At 45.2% G+C, this 19,293-nt stretch overlaps 1 protein-coding gene across 2 annotated transcripts in view; it reads left to right on the top strand.

The window, feature by feature from the left end:
- CASP7 (caspase 7) overlaps positions 1-11,064 on the top strand; it is a 31,395-nt gene extending 20,331 nt beyond the window's left edge. For both annotated transcript variants that reach the window (XM_040624173.1, XM_040624174.1), the window contains exons 3-7: positions 6,635-6,771; positions 7,237-7,365; positions 8,113-8,288; positions 8,680-8,809; positions 9,479-11,064. In XM_040624173.1, the coding sequence (XP_040480107.1) occupies positions 6,635-6,771; positions 7,237-7,365; positions 8,113-8,288; positions 8,680-8,809; positions 9,479-9,702 (796 nt within the window). In that variant the 3' untranslated portion in view covers positions 9,703-11,064. The remainder of the gene's footprint in view (positions 1-6,634; positions 6,772-7,236; positions 7,366-8,112; positions 8,289-8,679; positions 8,810-9,478) is intronic.
- Positions 11,065-19,293: the final 8,229 nt, after the last annotated feature.

Below are 19,293 nucleotides of genomic sequence, written 5' to 3'. Positions count from 1 at the left end.
ATTCAGGAGAAAGGCTGGCTTCCATTGACCTCGTCCTGAAAGAAGGTCCACGTGCCCTCCCTTTTGGGGTCTGTGCCATAGCCATGCACACGTGTTCCTGAATCTTCTGCAGAAAAGTCATAGGAACTTAGGACGACAAGAATGGCCACTTCTAGAAGATCTTATCTCTGGGAGAGGATCACCAGCTGAAGAAATGTCTAATCTGGATCTCTGAAAGCTTCTTAGTACCCTTCTCGTTCCCCAGCCCCGGGCAAACCTGCTGTGCCGTGGACTGTTGGCATCTTTCCACAGTGGCCAATTAATGAGCACAGTCTCTTCGGAGCCCTTGAGGCCCTTGCTCCTGTCCAATAGCAGTTGTTTATCTGAGGATCTGCTTGGCTTTGGCGATTGATTTCCAAACAGACAGTAACTCTTTATGAGCGGCTGGTACTGGGATTGCAAAGCTTCCCTCCCCCGACTGAGTGACTGCGCCACCAAGGCCGTGCAGGGGACTCTCCAAACACTGTGCAAACAAGGCAGAAGAGGAGTGGCATTTCCTGGAAGCGTTTTGGTTGTGTTGTTAAAGTAATTTCAGCCTCCCGTTCTGTTTGCCTGGCACCCCTAGCAGACCTTGCAGGTTTCTCGGGAAGTTGTAAATCACACACAGGACCCCGACAGACAGTCTCGCTGCTGCCAAGGGGCACCTTCCATAGGCCACGCTTCCCGAAGTGTATCTAGTTCGACCTTCTGGCCGAGAGCCAAGGGTCCCAAAGGCTGCGCCCACATGGGAAGTGATGTTTGACAGGAGAGGGCGAGCTGGCTCTTCTGCCCTGCACGGGGGTCAGCAGTGAAAGTTTAGAGTCAAGAGGGCCCATGCAGGGCGCCCGGGTGGCTCAGTCAGTTAAGCGTCCGCCTTTGCTCAGGTCATGATCTCAGGGTCCTGGGATGGAAACCTGCATTGGGCTCCCTGCTCAGCAGGGAGTCTGCTTTTCCTTCTCCCTCGGCGCCTCCCCTCCCCCCACTTGTGCTCGCTCAGTCTCTCTCTCTATCAAATAAACAAATAAAATCTTAAAAAAAGAAAAGAAAAGAGGGCCCAAGTGGTGGTAAGACAGGCGAGTGCTGAGGCCCTCGCACATCAGAGGGTGTGAGCATCTCCAGGAAAACACCCAGGCCTGGCTCTGATTCTCTAAGTCTAGGGTGAGGCCTGGGCATCTGGATTTTAACAGAAGTAAGAAATGATGGAATAGGGGACTTGGTGTCAGACCTGTGAGTGAGTCTGGGCCTTCACCCCTGTTTGGCATTGTGTTCTCGGACAAACTAATGTCATCTTTTCCTATGAGGTAGGGCCAGTGCCCTACAGAGTTGTTGTAAAGACCTTATGAGGTCATGTGTACAAGGCAGTGAGTGTTCCAAGATGGTACTTATGTATTTATGACTGCCATTGTTATTGACACAGAGAGGAGAAAGAAGCTCAAAAAGCTAGGAAATAAAATCCCGTGTAAAATCACAGTGAGACACAGAATCATGGGGTCTCTCAGGAGCCCTTTCAACAAGTAGCACAAAAAAGTATGAGTCCAGAAATCTTCAAAATGGGCCAAATAATGAAATCCATTTGCAGCAGATGATTTTTAATTACTAAATAATTTGTATTTTAACCTTTTGAATAACTTATTCGCATGTACTAAAAAAGAGATACAGTCAAACTCTTCCTCCTTCCTGCTCTCCTTGCCCCTGGCCCCCATCACACAGGTGACCACTCTATGATATACAACAAATACCATTAGTAATAATAATAACATTTATGTACGATCAACTGAAGTCCACACACTGTTCTAAAGGCTTTGTGAAAATCAACTGTTCACAAGCTGTGAGGCAGATGGTGTAATTTTGTCCTTTTTACAAAGTAGGAAGCGAAGCATAGAGAGGTTAAGTAACTTGCCCGTGGTCACTCAGCTGCATGGTAGAGCCAGGTTTCAAAGATCAGCCGTCCAGCCCTAGAATTAATGGGCTTATCCATTACATCACCTTTTAAGAGTCTATGCAAATACAAGCAGACATAAAGATACGGTATTTTTCCCTCATTTTTCCCCAAAGGGTAGTATACTGTTCTCATGGTTCTGCCCCCTCTGTTTTCTTTCATGCTTAACCTACGTACTGGAAATCCTCCCACCATCAGGGCACAGAGAACTTCCTCATGCTTGCAGTACTGTGTTATTTGGACTAAAGACCCTCCCCTTCATGGTTCAACCAGGAAGCAGAGACTGAACTGAATCTTTGTACCTGCCCTGCAGGTCCTGGTGGGAGTGGCCAGCTGGAGACACTCCTGTCTGCCCGCCAGGTCTTCAACTGAGGCATGCTCTTAAAGTTAACAGTTGGAAGTAGGAGCGGCAGAGGGGAGAAGAGCAGACTCGCCAGTCCACCAGTGTTTCCAGATAGCATTAGGTGTCCGCACAAGAGAAATACGCAGGCAAGACCCCTGCCCCGTGTGCGTGCAGAAGCAGCTACCAGGGTCTACCCTGAAACAGTCGCTTCTGAGAACTCCTGTCTCTTCCTAAGTGTGAGGCTGTGCTTACTGTCTCTGCAGCAGCCTTGCAGCCAGAATTAGCTAAATGGAAGTGAAGGCACTGCTCTCACTGGGGTCTTGAAGGGAAAGTGGAATGGAAAGGGCGCTAATCCCAAGGAGAGGGTGCCTGGAAGCCTCACAACAAGTAGGATCCGTTGGGCTCTGAGTCTAGCAGAATGTATCTATTATGCCGTGGACTTCGGTCCACTTTTTCTCTTTTCTTCCTGGTGCCTTCTGCATCTTGATAATCACTTCTTCCTTTGGTTTGTCTCTCCAGTTGCGTGCTTTAACTTGATCACAGGGTAGCTTCCCCAAAGTCAAGCTACAGACGGAGTTTTCCCAAGGTCTGTGCCTCTTAGGAAGGCAAAGTCAGGGGGATGGAATTGACTGCTCTCTAACACGTATCCCTGGTCTGGGAGGACCTGGGTTTAGCAAAATCTGTTTCAGTTAGAAGGAGAAATAACTATTGACTGACTCAAATCCAGAAAGAGGAAGCAGATATTTTATTTCATTTTGAAAAATGAGAGTTCAAGTTAGGAGCAGGCTAGGTAAGGGAATTCCCTCCCTTTTGAAATATTTACCAGGGATAAGAATCACATTTCATATTCAATTTTAAGGTACTTTTTGTAACCATAGAAAGTATTTTCTTTAAAGGGTGTATATCTTTATTGCCCTTTTGTAGTCCTTTAAAAAAAAGTTTACTTCCCAAATCTATTCTAATAGAAATGGAGACCTTTTTTTTTTTCATGTAACTTATAACCAAGCCTGTTTTTCTTACAAAAGATGGTCACTGGTTTTGTTTTGCTCATCATTGTGGATGGACTAATGGCAGCTTTAAAAAAAATCACAGTGTGTTTCTTACTTGGTGGTTTGTTGTACAATTTGTTTCAGAATAATTCATATTGCAGAAGATAGAAGTAGAGCTTTATCTCTTAAAGACCTCCAGCCTGTTAGTCTTAATACTGGTCTTATTAGGGTCTTTGAGTGGCCTTCAGTTAGCTAAAGACTTGTCAAGAGGCAATGAAAAAATGCAGGGAGAATTTTAACAAGGTCCTGGTCCCTTGTAAGCCCTGACCAATGTTAGTTGTTGTAACAACCTGTAATAACCTCCTTTAGAGGCATAGATTGAAGATTTTGTGGGCATACAAAAGACCACGTACAGATAATTTTCCACGTTTACAGAGGGCACTGTCGGAATGGGTGATTGACAGGGAATTCAGAAGTAAATCCTACCCCCATGCATGGCGTGTCCTTGAACACTGCAGAAGCTCGCTTTGCTGATACTTGTCTCCACTGAGCTCTTATGGAAGCCCAGGAGAGGGAGAGGACTCCACAAGAGTATTTTCTGCCCATGAAATCGGCCATGTCATTCTGTGAGGGTCACAGAAGGCTCAGTTTTCCAGGAGAGGAGGTCAGGGCTTTGCGAAGGGTCCCGTGGGCAGATGCCTGAGTCCCAGCCCAGTGCTCATTTGTGCTGGAGAAAAGCTGGCATCGCCCCTGTAGACCAGACAGAAAATGTAGGGAGAAGGTGAAGGCTATCTCTCTTTTAAATGTATCAGATGATACTACGGAAGACAGTTGGCCTTATAAAAGTGGAGGATAGAGCAGGGTTGCTGTTGACAAACGGCAATAAGCAATCTGCGGAGATTCGACCCACAGAGCCACTCTGTAATCCGGACCCACGTAGGAGGGGCAGCATCAAAGGCCATGTCCTTCCAGAGATTCTGAGAAACTACAACAGGCAAGGTTCAGTGAAACTCAGGGTGCAAGGCCCACATTTGTCAGGTAACAAGCTGAGTTTTTATTTTCACTTTACTCCTTCCAACATTTGACAAGAATTTAGGGACAGTGGCAGACAAGTCTTCTTCCAAACACTCTGGGTTGTGGGGCTCTGGAGCACCAGCTTGAGACACTGATACCACCTGAGGCCCACGTGGTGGTCTCACTTTGCTCATCCCTACCTGGCGGACCTTGAACAACCCCTGCCCCCCATGGACCTGTTTCCATATCTGTAAAATGAGGGGATAAGACTGGATGCATTCACTCCTAGAACACATCTTTTTGACTAGAGCCCCTCATACAGTATTTAACAGAAGCGGAAAAGAGTGGGCATGTTTGACTTGTTTTCGACCTTAGGGGGAAAGCATTCAGTCTCTTCTCATTAAGTATGATATTGTCTGTGAATTTTTCATAGATGCCCTTTTCAGGTTGAGTTAGTCCCATTGTAACCCTAGTGTATTTAGCGTTTTTATTGTAACAGGTGTATTGGATTTTGTCGTTTGCTTTTTTTTGCATCAATGGAGCTGATTATGTGCGTTTTGTCCTTTATCTTTGTCTTTTAATATGATGGATTACATTAATTGGATGTTAACTAACCTTGAATTCCTAGAATCAATCACACTTGGTGATGGTGAATAATCCTACTCAGAGACTGCCAGATTTGGTTTGCTAATATTTTCTTAAGAATTTTTGCATCTAAAGGCGCCTGGGTGGCTCAATCAGTTGGGCATCCAACTCTTGATTTCGGCTCAGGTCATAATCTCAGGGTCATGAAATTAAACCCTGTATCAGGCTCCACGCTGAGCATGGAGTCTGCTTAAGATTCTCTACTTCTTGGGGTGCCTGGGTGGCTCAGTCGGTTGAGCATCTGCCTTTGGCTCAGGTCATGATCCCAGGGATCCTGGGATCAAGTCACATATCAGGTTCCCTGATTAGTGGGGAGCCTGCTTCTCCCTCTCCCTCTGCCATTCCTCCCACTTGTGCTCTCGGGCTCTCTCTGTCAAATAAATAAATAAAATCTTAAAAAAAAAAAAAAGATTCTCTCCTTCTTCCTCTGCTCCTACTCATTTGCATGCTGTCTCTCTCTCTCTTAAAAAAATACATCTATATTCATAAGGGATATTGGTCTGTAGTTTATAAAAAAATATTTAAGGAGCAACTTATATGCCAGGCATTGTTCTAGGTATCGGGGATTCAGCAATTTTTCAGAACAGATAAAAACCTTTTCTGTCGTGGAGTTTCATTCCCACGAATGACCAGCGTGGCTGCTTTCCACTCACACTTGACATTTTTTTCTGTGTCCTCTCAATGATGCTGCATGTTCCAGCCTCCCTGCCAGACTTTTGGTAAGTTGGACAGACAGTGTCAGGAGACTGGAAGGCGACTACTTTCTTTTTTAAATCACTGCTCCTTTCCCCCCCTTTTTAATGGAACTACTTCTAACCTCAGGTATTCGTGTTCTGAGTATCATTGTGATACTGTCATTGTGAGATTGGCTTTGTGTTGTCATGCTTTGTTCATTCTCATTGTTATATAGTATTTCCTTATATGCATATTCAGTGGTTTATTCACTGCACTGTAAACGGACATTTGGATTCTTTGCTGCTCGGGGCTGTTGCTGAACAGCACTGCTGTGCACATGCATACATCTGTCCTTTTTTGCAGACGTGTTTGCTCTACTCTGGGGTGTATTCCGGGAGTGGAGTTTCATGTTTAAGATGTGTTTAAATTCGGGGCGCCTGGGTGGCACAGCGATTAAGCGTCTGCCTTCGGCTCAGGGCGTGATCCCGGCGTTCTGGGATCGAGCCCCACATCAAGCTCCTCTGCTATGAGCCTGCTTCTTCCTCTCCCACTCCCCCTGCTTGTGTTCCCTCTCTCACTGGCTGTCTCTATCTCTGTCGAATAAATAAATAAAATCTTTAAAAAAAAAAAAAAAGATGTGTTTAAATTCAGTTTGGGTAGATTCTGCCAGTTTTCCACAATGGAAGTACAAAGTAGGTTCCCAGCAGCTACGAGTGACAACTTGCGGGTGCCCTATGCGGGGTCACCGGCGCACCGTAGCCATGCTGGTGGGTGTGTCTGGGTATCACGGCACAGTTTTAGTGTGCATCTCTCTGGCATCTGATGAAACAGGGTAGGAGATCCTGTTCATTTTAAATAGGACAATTGAATAGAGCCATCTGCTCATCTCGGGCCTTTTCTTACAGCGATTACAGCCTCCTTGGGCACCCCTTCCATGCTAGCAGTAGAATCAGGAGGCCATTCCTGTCCACACATCTTCCACTGCCCCTGACTGGCTTTCTGTTTCCCCAGTAAGAAGAAGAAAAATGACACGGGGAAATCAACCAAGACCGCCCAGGACCAAGTGCCTATATACCAGTATAACATGAATTTTGAGAAGGTGGGCAAATGCATCATAATAAACAACAAGAACTTCGACAAAAAGACAGGTCAGTGCTGTGGGCCTGGGCTGACCTTTCCTGTCCCCTTCTGTTGTCTTTAGCTTATATCAGACTTTGATTAGAGAAGGGCCGTGCCCGTCTGCTGGGCAAGAGCCCCCCACCCAGTGCTGCTTTCGTGCTCAGGAGGCAGGCACGAGGGACATCGGGAGCTTCGAGTCTGAGGTCCCACCACATTCATTCGCTGATGGGGGACTTGGACCAAAGGGCTAAGAATGGAGGGGAGCTCTTAGGTCGTGACTGAGGCAGAGAGTTGCCGTGACGAGGCTCACCTTCTGTGGCCAGGCTGAACAACCTTCTCCTTTGAGTTTGCTTCTTCTCTCAGTTGCTCATTTAAACTGTGACCTTAGGAGCATTGACACCGGAGCCAGCAAGGCTGCACTTAGCACCCAACCAGATGCTGCTGGCCGGCAGCACTCAGCCAGGGATCGCTCATCGTGGCCTTCATTCCTGCAGGTATGGGCGTCCGAAACGGAACGGACAAAGATGCCGAGGCCCTTTTCAAGTGCTTCAGAAACCTGGGTTTTGATGTGGTTGTCCATAATGACTGTTCTTGTGCCAAGATGCAAGATCTGCTGAAGCAAGGTGCGTGCCCACCTTCTCCCCCTGCCTCCCCCCTGCTCCGGGCAGGGGCAGCGAGCCAGCCCTTTTGGGAGGGCGCCGCAGTGGCACACAGCGATTGCAGCCCGGGGAGCCTGTCCTTACTCCGGCCCAGGCAGAGGCCTTTCAGGAAACTTCAGTTTCTCCCTAAAAAATGAAATCAGCTCCTAGGACAGCAAGTAATAGGTTTGGTATCTACAGAACAGTCTCAATTTCAAAAAGCTAATTCACAGGGAAGGAGCAAGTCTGTGGCTTTCTGTCCAGTGTGGGGTTGAAGTGTCAACTTTTCCCTGGTGGCAGATAGAGAATAATAATCTCCCTACATTTTAGAGGTTTATGTTTTAAACAGATTTTACAGATACGGGAACTAAGGCAAGGCACAAAATGGCGACACAAAATGGCGACATAACTTGCCCGGTGTCGCAGACCTAACAAACAGCAGGGCCATGCCCTTCAGCGCCCCCAGCAGCCTCCTGAACCCTTCCCACACGGGGGGCACCCCTCCTCCCGAGGCAGCCCCATCTAGGTCTCAGACTGTGAGAGAATTCTAGAATTCCCCCTGTCTCTAACTTCTCTCCACTGGCCTTCCTTCTCTCCAGAGAGCTGCTCCTCCCCCTGCTCCTCCTCCTGTCTGACAGGCAGTGGCCACTGCCAGGCTGGGAGGGAGGCCCCTCTGGAAGTCCCAGGGGACTTATGTCTTAACCTTTCCATCCTCAAACCACTTGCTTGCAGCCTCTGAAGAGGACCACAGAAATTCTGCTTGCTTCGCCTGCATCTTGCTAAGCCACGGAGAAGAAAATTTAATTTACGGAACAGATGGCGTGACAGCAATAAAGGACTTGACCGCCCATTTTAGGGGGGATAGATGCAGAAGCCTTCTAGAGAAACCCAAACTCTTCTTCATTCAGGTAATCCCTTTTCAAAGTACCGTTGAAAAAGGAAAAAGATGACAGAGACATGACAGAGTCTAGACATGACGGTTCTAGCACTTTTACAGATGTATGCGCTGTTTCAGCTGGGGTTTGCAGATTTAGGTTTTGTTTTTCTACCCCTCCATGCTTGGCATCTGTATTTGCATCAGATCACTGGTTGTGAGGATTTCTTTAAGACACTGCAATATTTTTATTGGCTGTGCTTGCTAATTTCACACAAGCTTTGTTCATTATGTATGTATATATCAAATTCTTGTTGAGCCGCTAGTGCGGGCCGAGTACAGCCCTAGGCACTGGGACGCAGCAGTGAAGAGCTCACATGTTCCTATTCCCGACTCCACGGAGTGATCTCTGCTTTGGTACTTAGGCTTGCCGGGGGACAGAGCTCGATGATGGGGTCCAGGCCGACTCGGGGCCAATCAATGACACAGATGCCAGTCCTAGATATAAGATCCCCGTTGAAGCTGACTTTCTCTTCGCCTATTCTACAGTTCCAGGTATGAAATCCATTGCCTGTGAACCGGACCATGCCATTCTACCTTCAAATTGCAGGCTTGGGGCTGTATGCGTTTCCTGTTGCTGCAGTGATAAATTCCCCGAAACGTAGTGGCTTCAGACCTACAAGCATATTATCTAATAGTTCTGGAGGTCAGAGATCCAAATGGGTTGACAGGGTGACCCAGAAGGAACATTCTGGAGGCTCTAGGGGGGATATCCACATCCTTGCTTTTTCCAGCATGTTAGAATTCCCTGGCTTGTGGTCCCCTGCCTCCAGCTTCAAAGCCAGCAACCTCGAATCTCTGCCTCTACTCTCCTGCAAATTCCCCTCTTGAGGCTTGGATTAGAAAGTAGCTCTCCCTACAAAGGGAAGAGTTCCAGAGTGCTTCTCCAGAATCTCCTTTGGAAAGCTCCATGTGCCCATTTGTCTCCTACACACTTAGGTATTTGATATGTATCCGTGCAGGAACACTTGTGCTGGGCATCTTCACGCAGCCTTCTAGAACCTAAGATGTTTGTTCTCTGAGCACACAGCATAATTTTCACAGGGATCTTGCATGCAGAGAGAGTAAGATAATTTCAGAAAAGCAGGCTTCATACACCAAGAGCCCCTTCCTAGTGGCGCGTGGGGCAGCGAATCTGATCTTCTCCTTTCTGTCTTGTTGAAGGCTATTACTCATGGAGGAGCCCAGGAAGCGGGTCCTGGTTTGTGCAGGCCCTGTGCTCCATCCTGAATGAGCATGGCAAGAGCCTGGAGATCTTGCATATCCTCACCAGGGTGAACAACAGGGTGGCCAGGCACTTCGAGTCCCAGTCTGATGACCCCCACTTCCACGAGAAGAAGCAAATCCCGTGTGTGGTCTCCATGCTTACCAAGGAACTCTACTTCTGAAAAAATAACCATTTCAGGGATGCATCTGAGCTGAAAAATCAATGGATCATTTGTTGATGAGTCTTTTTTTTTTTTTTTTTTTTATGCTCTTGAAATACCCAGAAATTCTAAAGGATTTTTAATTCAAGAACATTTATTGATTCAACAGGAAAGAAACTTTCTGGTGCTGTCTTACATTCTTATGTTTTTGGAGACTTTCTTCTTTCTTTCTTTCTTTCTTTCTTTTTTTACAATGTTATCCATTTGATGGCTTTGTAATTTCTTCTTAAGACAAATTTTCTGTTTGTATTTTTCTCCTTGTTGTCCCACTCAGTACATACAACAGAAACAACCTCCTCAGATTCTTGGCTGTGTCCACCATGATTGGTGGTGACATGGCAGACAGGGTCCACCTGGCCAAGAGGGTTCCAGTGCTTGAAAAAAAGTAGCCTGTATTCACCCGTATTGCAGAAAGTGGGTATTGAGTGTGATTTGAGTGATTTTTCATTGGCTTAGGACAGATTCTCGTGCAAAACTTCCCAGATAAGTTAAAGGGGAAAAAATGTTAATGATTCTAATATATCTGTCTGATAGAAGACAGAAACCATTCTAGATATTTCAGTAGAAGGAATTTAATAGAGGAAATTGACCAACAAAGATGATAAAAGAGAAGCCAAATAAAAGGAATCTGTGACCACCTAGGACTATGAAAAAGTGTGCCCCCCTTAATCCAGAAGCTGGGCCCACAGGAGCCGGCAGCGTGATGGGGGCTGCCTGATGAGGGCCGGGACCACCAAGGGATTGTGGGAATTGGAGCCATGGCAGAGACAAAGCCCCTGCTTAGATGGGGCAAGACCAGCTGGGTCAGATGTGGAGAGATACCCGGGCTTCATCTCTCCTTCCCTCGAGTCTTCCTCCCCGCACCTTACCTAGAAGCCAGCTGACAAGGGCCCTGGGAAATGTGATATACTGCAAACACAGACCACAGCAAAGCCTAGTGAGGTAGGGCAGGAATAAGAAATGGATATCAGAATGGCCCGTAATGTGAATGTAAGTAATCTTATTCCCTGATGTTGAACATTTCCTCCCTTCAATCATTTATTCATTGAGTTGTCAGATAATCTCCGTATCACCCACTATGTGCAAAATAATCTTTTTTAGCTTTGAAATCTACCTGGAACTTTTTAGATTATTCCAATCCTTATTCTGAGTAAATTTTTTGTTACCACTAATTCTCTATGGGGGAAAGGTTTATGGCAAAGATTTTTGCACTTTGTTTTCAAGGTTACCTTTTGAATTCTTGACAGTTTTATTCGGCCTAATAATTGGTTAACACACAGATGTTCATATTTATTGATTAAAATGTGGTTGCTTAATTCCTAACCTGCTCAGTTTGCTTTCCTTCTAAAGTTTTTTATGGCAGTGGAAAAATGGGAAAACAGGGTAAGAGTTGACCCCACTGACTTGACCTCCACACAAAATATAATTCATGTCTCTTTTGAAGCTGGAACACTAATAGAGCAGTAAGTCAATCACTTTGGAAGCTGAAATTCTTCACATAAAGAGTTAATTAACTTATAAAACTGTATGCGATGGACTACCATTTATTAATTCGTCAACAAAATCAAAGCAAGTAGAGTATCTTCTTTCATTAAGAAAACTAGGGCCAGTTTATTAGAGCTGTCCCTGGTTTCCTGCCATCTAAAATATACCAAATGTACAAAATTTAAGTGCAGATCGTGAATCAAGAATCAATAAGCATCCTCCCTACCATTCTCAGAATTCACCAGCTGTTCTTTGGAAAACAGACTATCCTACTAAAGGAACCTCTTGTAGAAATAAATGTGCCTAAGTGCATTGTAACTGGAAGTAAAAATTTAAAAATTATCGCACTCTAGTCATTTCCCTTGTAAGCTTCTTTAAAGATTCCAAGTGTCAGGGTTTTGGATTTCTTTAAAAATCCTCTGAGCGATCATAGGTTCTAAGCCTCCAAATAACGAGTATTCCTTCATGTCCTTTAGACCAGAGATAGAAAGGGCTGTGAAGAAAGAGCCTTCACCCTCGAATGCTTCACTGGGCAGACACTCTTGTTTATCAAGATCAGAGATCCTATTCCAAGTTGGATATGTGCTCAGTCACACCTGCATTCTTAAACTTTCTGGTCTTTCTATAAACCGAAATTCTGAGAAGAACTCAATCCTGGTGAATACACATTCCTAGTTCTCCTTGTTATTTAGAACCCAACCTGCCCCTTGCAGGAGTAATAGGCGCAGCCCTGCCGTGGCTCCTGGGGAAGCCAGTGCAGGCATATGCTATCCTCGCTGGCATTGTGGGCTCAAATCTGGGCTTCTCTTTGTTTTTTCTCAAGGTGCCATTAGCCTATTTTAGTGTTAGCTGTTAATACTTTCACAGTCAGCTTTAGGCTCTGCCCTGAGCCTTTTCTCTGAGCAAATTTCCATAAACCAGCTAAACCTATTGTGTTTATGAATTGCCCAAAATAGGTCTCAAAGTGCTGGAGCTCAGTGTAGTCACATGGTTTAAAATCTCCAGGAAAGGAAGGTCCCTCTGGGAGAAAGAAGATGATGTCTTCTGGAAAGGCACAGGCCCTACGTGACAAATCCTTTATTTTGTCCAGTCTTGCTGCCCATCGCCTGAAAATCTTGGCACCAGCTACTCTGGGAACCAAAGATCGCCTTTGGACTCCTGAGGAGCAGACCCCTCCCTCCTTCTAGCTTTTCATCTTTCATGCCCTTTTCCAGCAAACGTCTGGCCAAGTGAGAAGCTTCGATGGTCACCAGGTTAAAGCAGCAATTCATCTGCATCATGAGCAGAGAGACAAGTAGCAGCAGCCCAGGGATCTCTAATTTCTGAAGAAATGGGATCCTTAAGAGTTCTTCACAGATAGGCAGATCAGAAGTTTCTTTTACATTGTTTGCCTTGTAGATGTGTCCTATCTTGCAGCATCGAGTGTGTGAGCATGTGCGCCGTGTCGTCAGCATCCCCGGGGAGCTTGCCGGAAATGCAGGATCCCAGGTTCTGCCCCACACCTGCTCAACCCAAATCTGCATTGTAAGCAGGTCCCCAGGGGATCCAGGTGCACGTTACAGTCTGAGAAGCTCAGTTTGGAGGGCAAGGATCCCTTGTTTACACACCTTTGCTTCCCCCTTGCACTTCTGAACGTGGAACTGATCATACAGGCCTAAAAGGAATTAGTGAAAGAACACGTATGTTTTGAAGCTTCCGCAGAAGACAAGTTTTTAGGCATGTCTTAACCTTAGTATCTTCTTGTGAAACAACATGTCGCCCTTAATTTACATGGTAGACTTTTTCTGCCCTTCCCCATTTTAAATGAGCCTTCTGAGCGACATAATAGGATTGCTTATATGTTCTCAACATGTCTTCAAATGTGATTTGCAGCCTTTCAAATGTCTTCATAAATAGAATGGGATTAAGGGAGCCAACCCTTGCATGTTTTTGTTGGTGCAAGAGCTGTTGTGTAATCTCCACGATGTTAAACGAGATAATGTATGTGAAGTGCTTATTAGCACAATGCCTGGCACCAAACACTCAATAAAAAGGTATCAAAGATGGCGATGATGACAATGACATGAAGCTTATAGAACAGCAAGAAAGAAAGATGGTCCACTGGACCCTCTACTCACTCTTTCTGCCTCAAGGACTGTTTCTTTGATGTCTTCCAGTCTGTGCCTCTCAAAGTGAGGTCTCCCAGAAGGGCCGTGATGACACCAAAGATTGATTTATGCAGCAACCATTGAAAGAGTCCTACTAAATGCCCGGTGTTGGATTAGGGGTGGGGCTAGAAAGATGACCAAGAAGTGATACTTTCCCCAGAGGAGGTTAACAAATCACTGCAGTAAAACAGTGGCTATAAAGGGTTTGTGCGTACATTACTCCAGAATGCAGATGAGGGGGTGTCCCTCTGCTTGAGGATTCAGAGAGGGGTTCCCGGAGGAACTATCCAATCCTCTTTCATTTTAGCCGCCCCAGAAAGGCTGAGAGGAGGCAGTACAGAAGGGGAAAGTAAGGTCGGTAGGTAGTAGATGATATTTTTACATAAGAGATTCTGAAGCTCTGGGTACCTGAGGACCCTAGGGGTTATGTGTATGAAACAGAATCCTGCACTCAGTATTCCTGGGATGGAGACTGGGAATCTGCTCATTTAACAAACCTGCCTGGTTATTCTGATGTAGGTGCTTCATACTGATATCAAAAGGCTGCCTTGCAGATCAGCACAAGTGGCAGTAAAGCCTAAAATAGCTGGAAAAAGATCACCAAAGGGCCAGCAATGCACTGACTATTCACACAACTGGCTATTCACAGTCTTAACCAGCTCAGGCTGCTGTAACATCACCATGAAGTGGGCGGCTTAACCAACAAACGTATTTCTCACAGTTCTGGACGTTGGGAAGTCCAAGATCATGGCACTGGCAGATTTCATGTCTGGTGAGAGTCGGCTTCCTGGATCATAGATTTCACCTTTTTACTGCATTCTCACCTGGCAGGAGGGGGAAGAAGTTTTCCGGGGGGGGGGGGTTCTCTTTCATGAGGGCACTAATCCATTCATGAGGACTCTACCTGCATGATCTAATCACCTCCCAAAGGCCCCACCTTCACATATCATCATAGTTAGGGGCTAGGATTTCAACATAAGAATTTTAGGGGGACACAAACATTCAGTCCATAACACCTGGCTAGCCATCTTACCCTAAGATCGAATGGCAAAGGATCAAAGGCACAGATGTGCTCAGGACTCGAGAACACTTGCCCAGGAACTTCAGAGGCTGTACAGGAGCTTCAAGGCCATGGCAACTTTTAAAGAAGCCCAGGATGTGTAAGGGAGAAGCAGACGGCACTCAGCTTGCAGTGGATGGGTCTAGGTGTCTGCTTCTCCAGCTGGTATCAGCAGGCACACTTCTTTCCTCTTCCTCTCCAGTCACTTAGGCAATCATTTCTAAACAAGATGGGACACTCATCTTCTTCCTTCCTCCAGTACTTCATGGGTACCACACTGCAAAACACTCCCTTTGACAACATTACTAACATGTTTAAAGGAAATTTCCTCTATATCACCTTTCACAATTAGTATTAACTGGATTAATGTTAAGTAGGGAAGGGAAAAAATAATTTTCAAGTGAATGTTTTTTATGCTAGGGTAAAGGACTAACCCTTAAAAGCTTAGGAAAATCAGTTTTTGCAAATTATCTTTTCTGAAGCTTCCAGCTGTATTAAATGCTGACAGTTTTTAAGCACTGAGATGAAAGAGACAAATTCCTTTTCTTTTGTGTTGCTAATTACAATTTTGCTTAGCATTATGAAGCCTGCTTTCCTCTTGAGACATTTGCCAGCATACATTAATTGTGCAAATATTTACAGACTGCTGAAGCACAGGGGCAGCTTATACCAAAAAAGATATGGAACACTTGAAAAAAAAAGCCTCTCTGACACATTACATTTGTGGCCAGCTACCCAGAATCAGTGTAAACTATCTGCCCCTTAGCCCCAGCAAATGTGTTTAAGGAACATTGTCCCTGGGTTGATTTAGTGTTTACTTGGCTGGCAATGGCCCCTAAAGTCTTTCTTCAAAAGCCTTCTTTTTCTCAGGGTTAAAAATAAGGTTTCCAAAAATGTATATTTGTCTTATGGATTGCTATACTGTCAACACTTAATCTCTCAGGCCACCCACATGGCACGGAAGAGTTCTATCCAGGGGTTGTTCCAAACGCCAGGAGCTTCAGAAAGTTAAACTGAACAAGCCTGAAGATTTGACTTGCACCCCCATAAGGCTCTTAGAACCACCTTGTTTTCCAAGCATGCTAGTTAAAAACCAGGGCTCTGAACTCAGACAGCCCTGTTCAATTCCTAGCTTTGGCAACTTCCAAGGTATATGACCTTGAAGAACCTCTCAACCTCCATAAACCTTGTTTTTCCATCTTAAAATGGAGAGAGTCCTATGCAGGTACCTAGGAAACAGTACCAACCTCCAAGAACCATGTACAGAGTCAATGAAATAATGAATGCAGAGCACTTAGCACAATACCTGGCACACAGAAAGGACTGAATACATATTTGATTGTGTTTCTTAAAACCAGGCTGAACGTATAATAATTTAGGCCACAGAATGGGGAAAGGAAACGGGGGAGGGGAAGGAGTTACGAGTGGATTCTAATATCCAGAAGAGGCTCTTTCTGAAGATAATGGCTACCCATGCAGAAGAGAGGAGGAACGTGGGCAAGAGCTCAAGCTGCCGAGTTGCTAGGAGATCTCAGGAAGGCAAGAGAATGGCGGAGCCACCAGCCTAAGCTTCAGAAGAGGAGTGGGCACTGAGTGTACAGATGCCCAGTAAAATAGAGGGTGCCCCATGAAGTTAGAATCTCAGAACAATTTGCTTCAGTATAAGTATGTCCCAAATAGTGCATGGAACATACTTATGGTAAAAAATTATTGTTTCCCCAGGATTCCAATTTAAATGGGCAACTTGTTTTTGAGGGGTTTTGTTGTTTTTGTTTGTTTTGCTCTGTTTTGTTTGTTATTCTTGTTTTGTTTCTGTTTGTTGTTTTGTTTTTTTGTTTGTTTGCTCGCTGTGGCCACCTGGCCCTAACTGCAGACAGCTGCTCCAGCTGTCATCACCTCACCCTGGCCCCTAATTCCCACCTCACGGGGAGCAGGGAGGAGTCAGAGAAATCATGTGTGGGAAATGGCTGTGCAAACTCCCCAGAAGTATAAAATCAAGTGAGGAAGACATTTCCTTTGGTGGGTGTCGTTATGAAAACTCTGAATCATCAAGCAAAAGCCAGGTCTTTGTAAATTTTAGGAGATGTATGGAAAATTCCAAGGAGTCTGGGGAGTTTGTTCAGAGCAGGGGCTCTAAAGACCCCAATGAGAGGGACTAGATGTGATGCTTCCCAACTGTCGCTGCACCTGAGTCTCACCTGGAGCGCTTTTCCAGGCCCCAGGCAGCGCCGAGACCAACGATGCCAGGATCTCTGCCAGTGGGACCAGGAGTCCATGCGGTTCAACGCCTCCATGTGATTCCAGCGCGCAGCAGGCTTGCGAGGCAGTGGTAGAATCCACCCGTGAAAGGGGAGCTGAACAGGTTAGAAACCTTGGGCGCTGGAGAGGGTGTTAAGGGGTGGTTACACCCTGTAGTGTAACCTGCCCTAAGAAGGGAAGGGGGCTAAAAGAAAAACAAATAAAAACAAAGGGAGAAGGGAATTGGTAAAGATAGGTATATTCCATCTGCTTAAAAAAAAAATTAAACATTCTAAAATAAGTACCAAGAACAAATGAGAATGGCTACTTTTAAAACCAGGAGGTTTGGATGTGAGCAAAAAGCAGTGGGTTAGATAAGAAAAGCAGGTGAGAATTTTCTGTAATGAATCCACCAGCTCCTAACAGCCACACACCCACTGGCAACAGGGGTCCCTCTCACTCCAGAGGGCAAATGATCCGTGTGTGATCGAAAAGGGCTGTGTTGGAGGATTTGTACTTCCCATGAAATCACAGATGGCTCACAATTTTTCCTCTAACTTCTGACAGGGCTTGTGGTAGCTGAGGACCAATTTCTCTTTCAGGCATAAAGATTTAGAAGGTGTGGGTGGTTATGTAAAAATGTAGGAATTCATGTGCTGAGTCAGTCACACCTACGTGAGAAACCAGCACTTGTCTTTGATAAGCCATGATAGTCACCTACAGGGAAATAACCTTTTATATATACATATGTTTTTCAATCAACAAATATTTATTGAACTCCGTGCTAAGCACTATTCTTGGCATTGGGGATAGAACAGGTAACAAAACAGTCTCGGTCCTCATGGAATTTATATTTTACTAGAAAATATAAATAGTTCATGTATGTCATATAATGAGAAGTGTTATAAAGAAAGATAAAGCAGGGGACACCTGGGTGGCTCAGTCAGTTAGGTGTCTGCCTTTGGCTCAGATCATGATCCTAGGGTCCTGGGATCGAGTCCTGCATCAGGCTTCCTGCTCAGCGGGGAGCCTGCGTCTCCCTCTCCCTCTGCCTGCTGCTCCCCCTGCTTGTGCGCTCTCTCTCTCTCTCTCTCTCTCTGACAAATCCCAGGACCCTAACATCATGACCTGAGCCGAAATCAAGAATCAGATGCTCAACTGACTGAGCCACCAGGCACCACTGATATCAAAACTTTTATCAGCTGGTTTCCCTTCTTGGTTGTAAAACAGGAAGAATGGTATCTGCCTTGCCTCTTGTCATGAGGTTTTTGTGTGAACAGAAAGAAACATGGCAAATGGTTTGTAAATGGTAAACTACAGAATCAATTAAGGTGGCATCATGAGACCCGTAGACTATGAGGGCTGTTAGGTACCTGGCAGTCATCTTGTCACCTCCTACCTCAAGAAGGAGAAAGAGGACAACTCCAAGTTCTCCTAGTGAATTGAAGCAGACCACAGCATAAATTTGGTGTCCTAATTCTAGATCTGGTGAGTTTTGGCTCCGCCATGATGTGTGTTACCAGGTTCTCTCTTAGATGATTTCTCAGCCTCCTGGGGCCTCTATTTATTCATGTGAAACATGGAAAGAGTGACCTGGCACCCACACTGTCACTATGTGGAGTATTTTGGAAAGTCTTCAGAATCAGGGAGCTTAGCCCCTCTCATTAGAGGTGGGGCTTATGCCCAAACTCAGTTGCAAATGGCAGACACAACACCATTGATTTATTTGAAAAACACTTGTAAAGTACTTACTACCGTCCAAGCACTCTTGTAAGCTCTTCACAAATATCTGCTCATTTTGCCTCATCTTAATGGATGAAAAAACTAGATAGCTCGTACCAGCAGGTACCTGAGAGGCATAAATTAAATTCTCTCAAGGATGATACCTCCTTAGCCTTCAAATTATTTTCTACATATGATGTTCCAAATATTATATCCAGTACCCAAGCAAAGGTAACTAGGCATGCACAAAGATAAAATAGCATCTAATAGAATCTAGCAGAGGGGCACCTGGGTGGCTCAGTCGGGTAGGCGTCCAACTCTTCAGCTCAGGTCATGATCTTGGGGTAATGAGACTGAGCCTCATGTGGGACTCTGCACTCGGCAGGGAGTCTGCTTGATTCCCTCCCCCTTTCCTTCTGCCCCTCCCCCTGTTCATGCTTGCACTCTCTGTCTCTTTCTCTCTCAAATAAATAAATAAATCTTTAAAAAAAAACAAATATTTGCTCATTTAATCCTCATCACAACTTTATCAGGTAACTACTATTATCATTCTCACTTTCAAGTTGAGGAAACTGAGGCACAGTGAGGTTAAGTGACTTCTCCAAGTTCACAGAGCATAGCAATGAACCTGGAAAGTCTGATTCCACACTCAAAAATAGTATGCTATCTCCTTTTTTACCGTTCCTTTTTTATCCTTTCTCTTCTTCCAAACTCCCTCCCCCATCTCCATCCCTGGGCCAATTCCTAATGTTCAAATCATAACATCTCTCAACCAAAATGATTTCTGTTTGCACAAGACCATTTAATGTAAATTGACTTAAATAGTCAAGAGAATATCAGTTTCTCCGAACAGTGAGTCCAGAGGAAGGATGGAATTCAAGCATGGTTTGACCCCAAGTT

Source organism: Ursus maritimus, unplaced genomic scaffold (assembly GCF_017311325.1).
Source record: "Ursus maritimus isolate PB19 unplaced genomic scaffold, ASM1731132v1 scaffold_7, whole genome shotgun sequence".
NCBI classification, from domain to species: Eukaryota; Metazoa; Chordata; class Mammalia; order Carnivora; family Ursidae; genus Ursus; species Ursus maritimus.
Note: the sequence above shows the minus strand (reverse complement) of the source record. Positions and strands in the feature narration are given on the sequence as shown.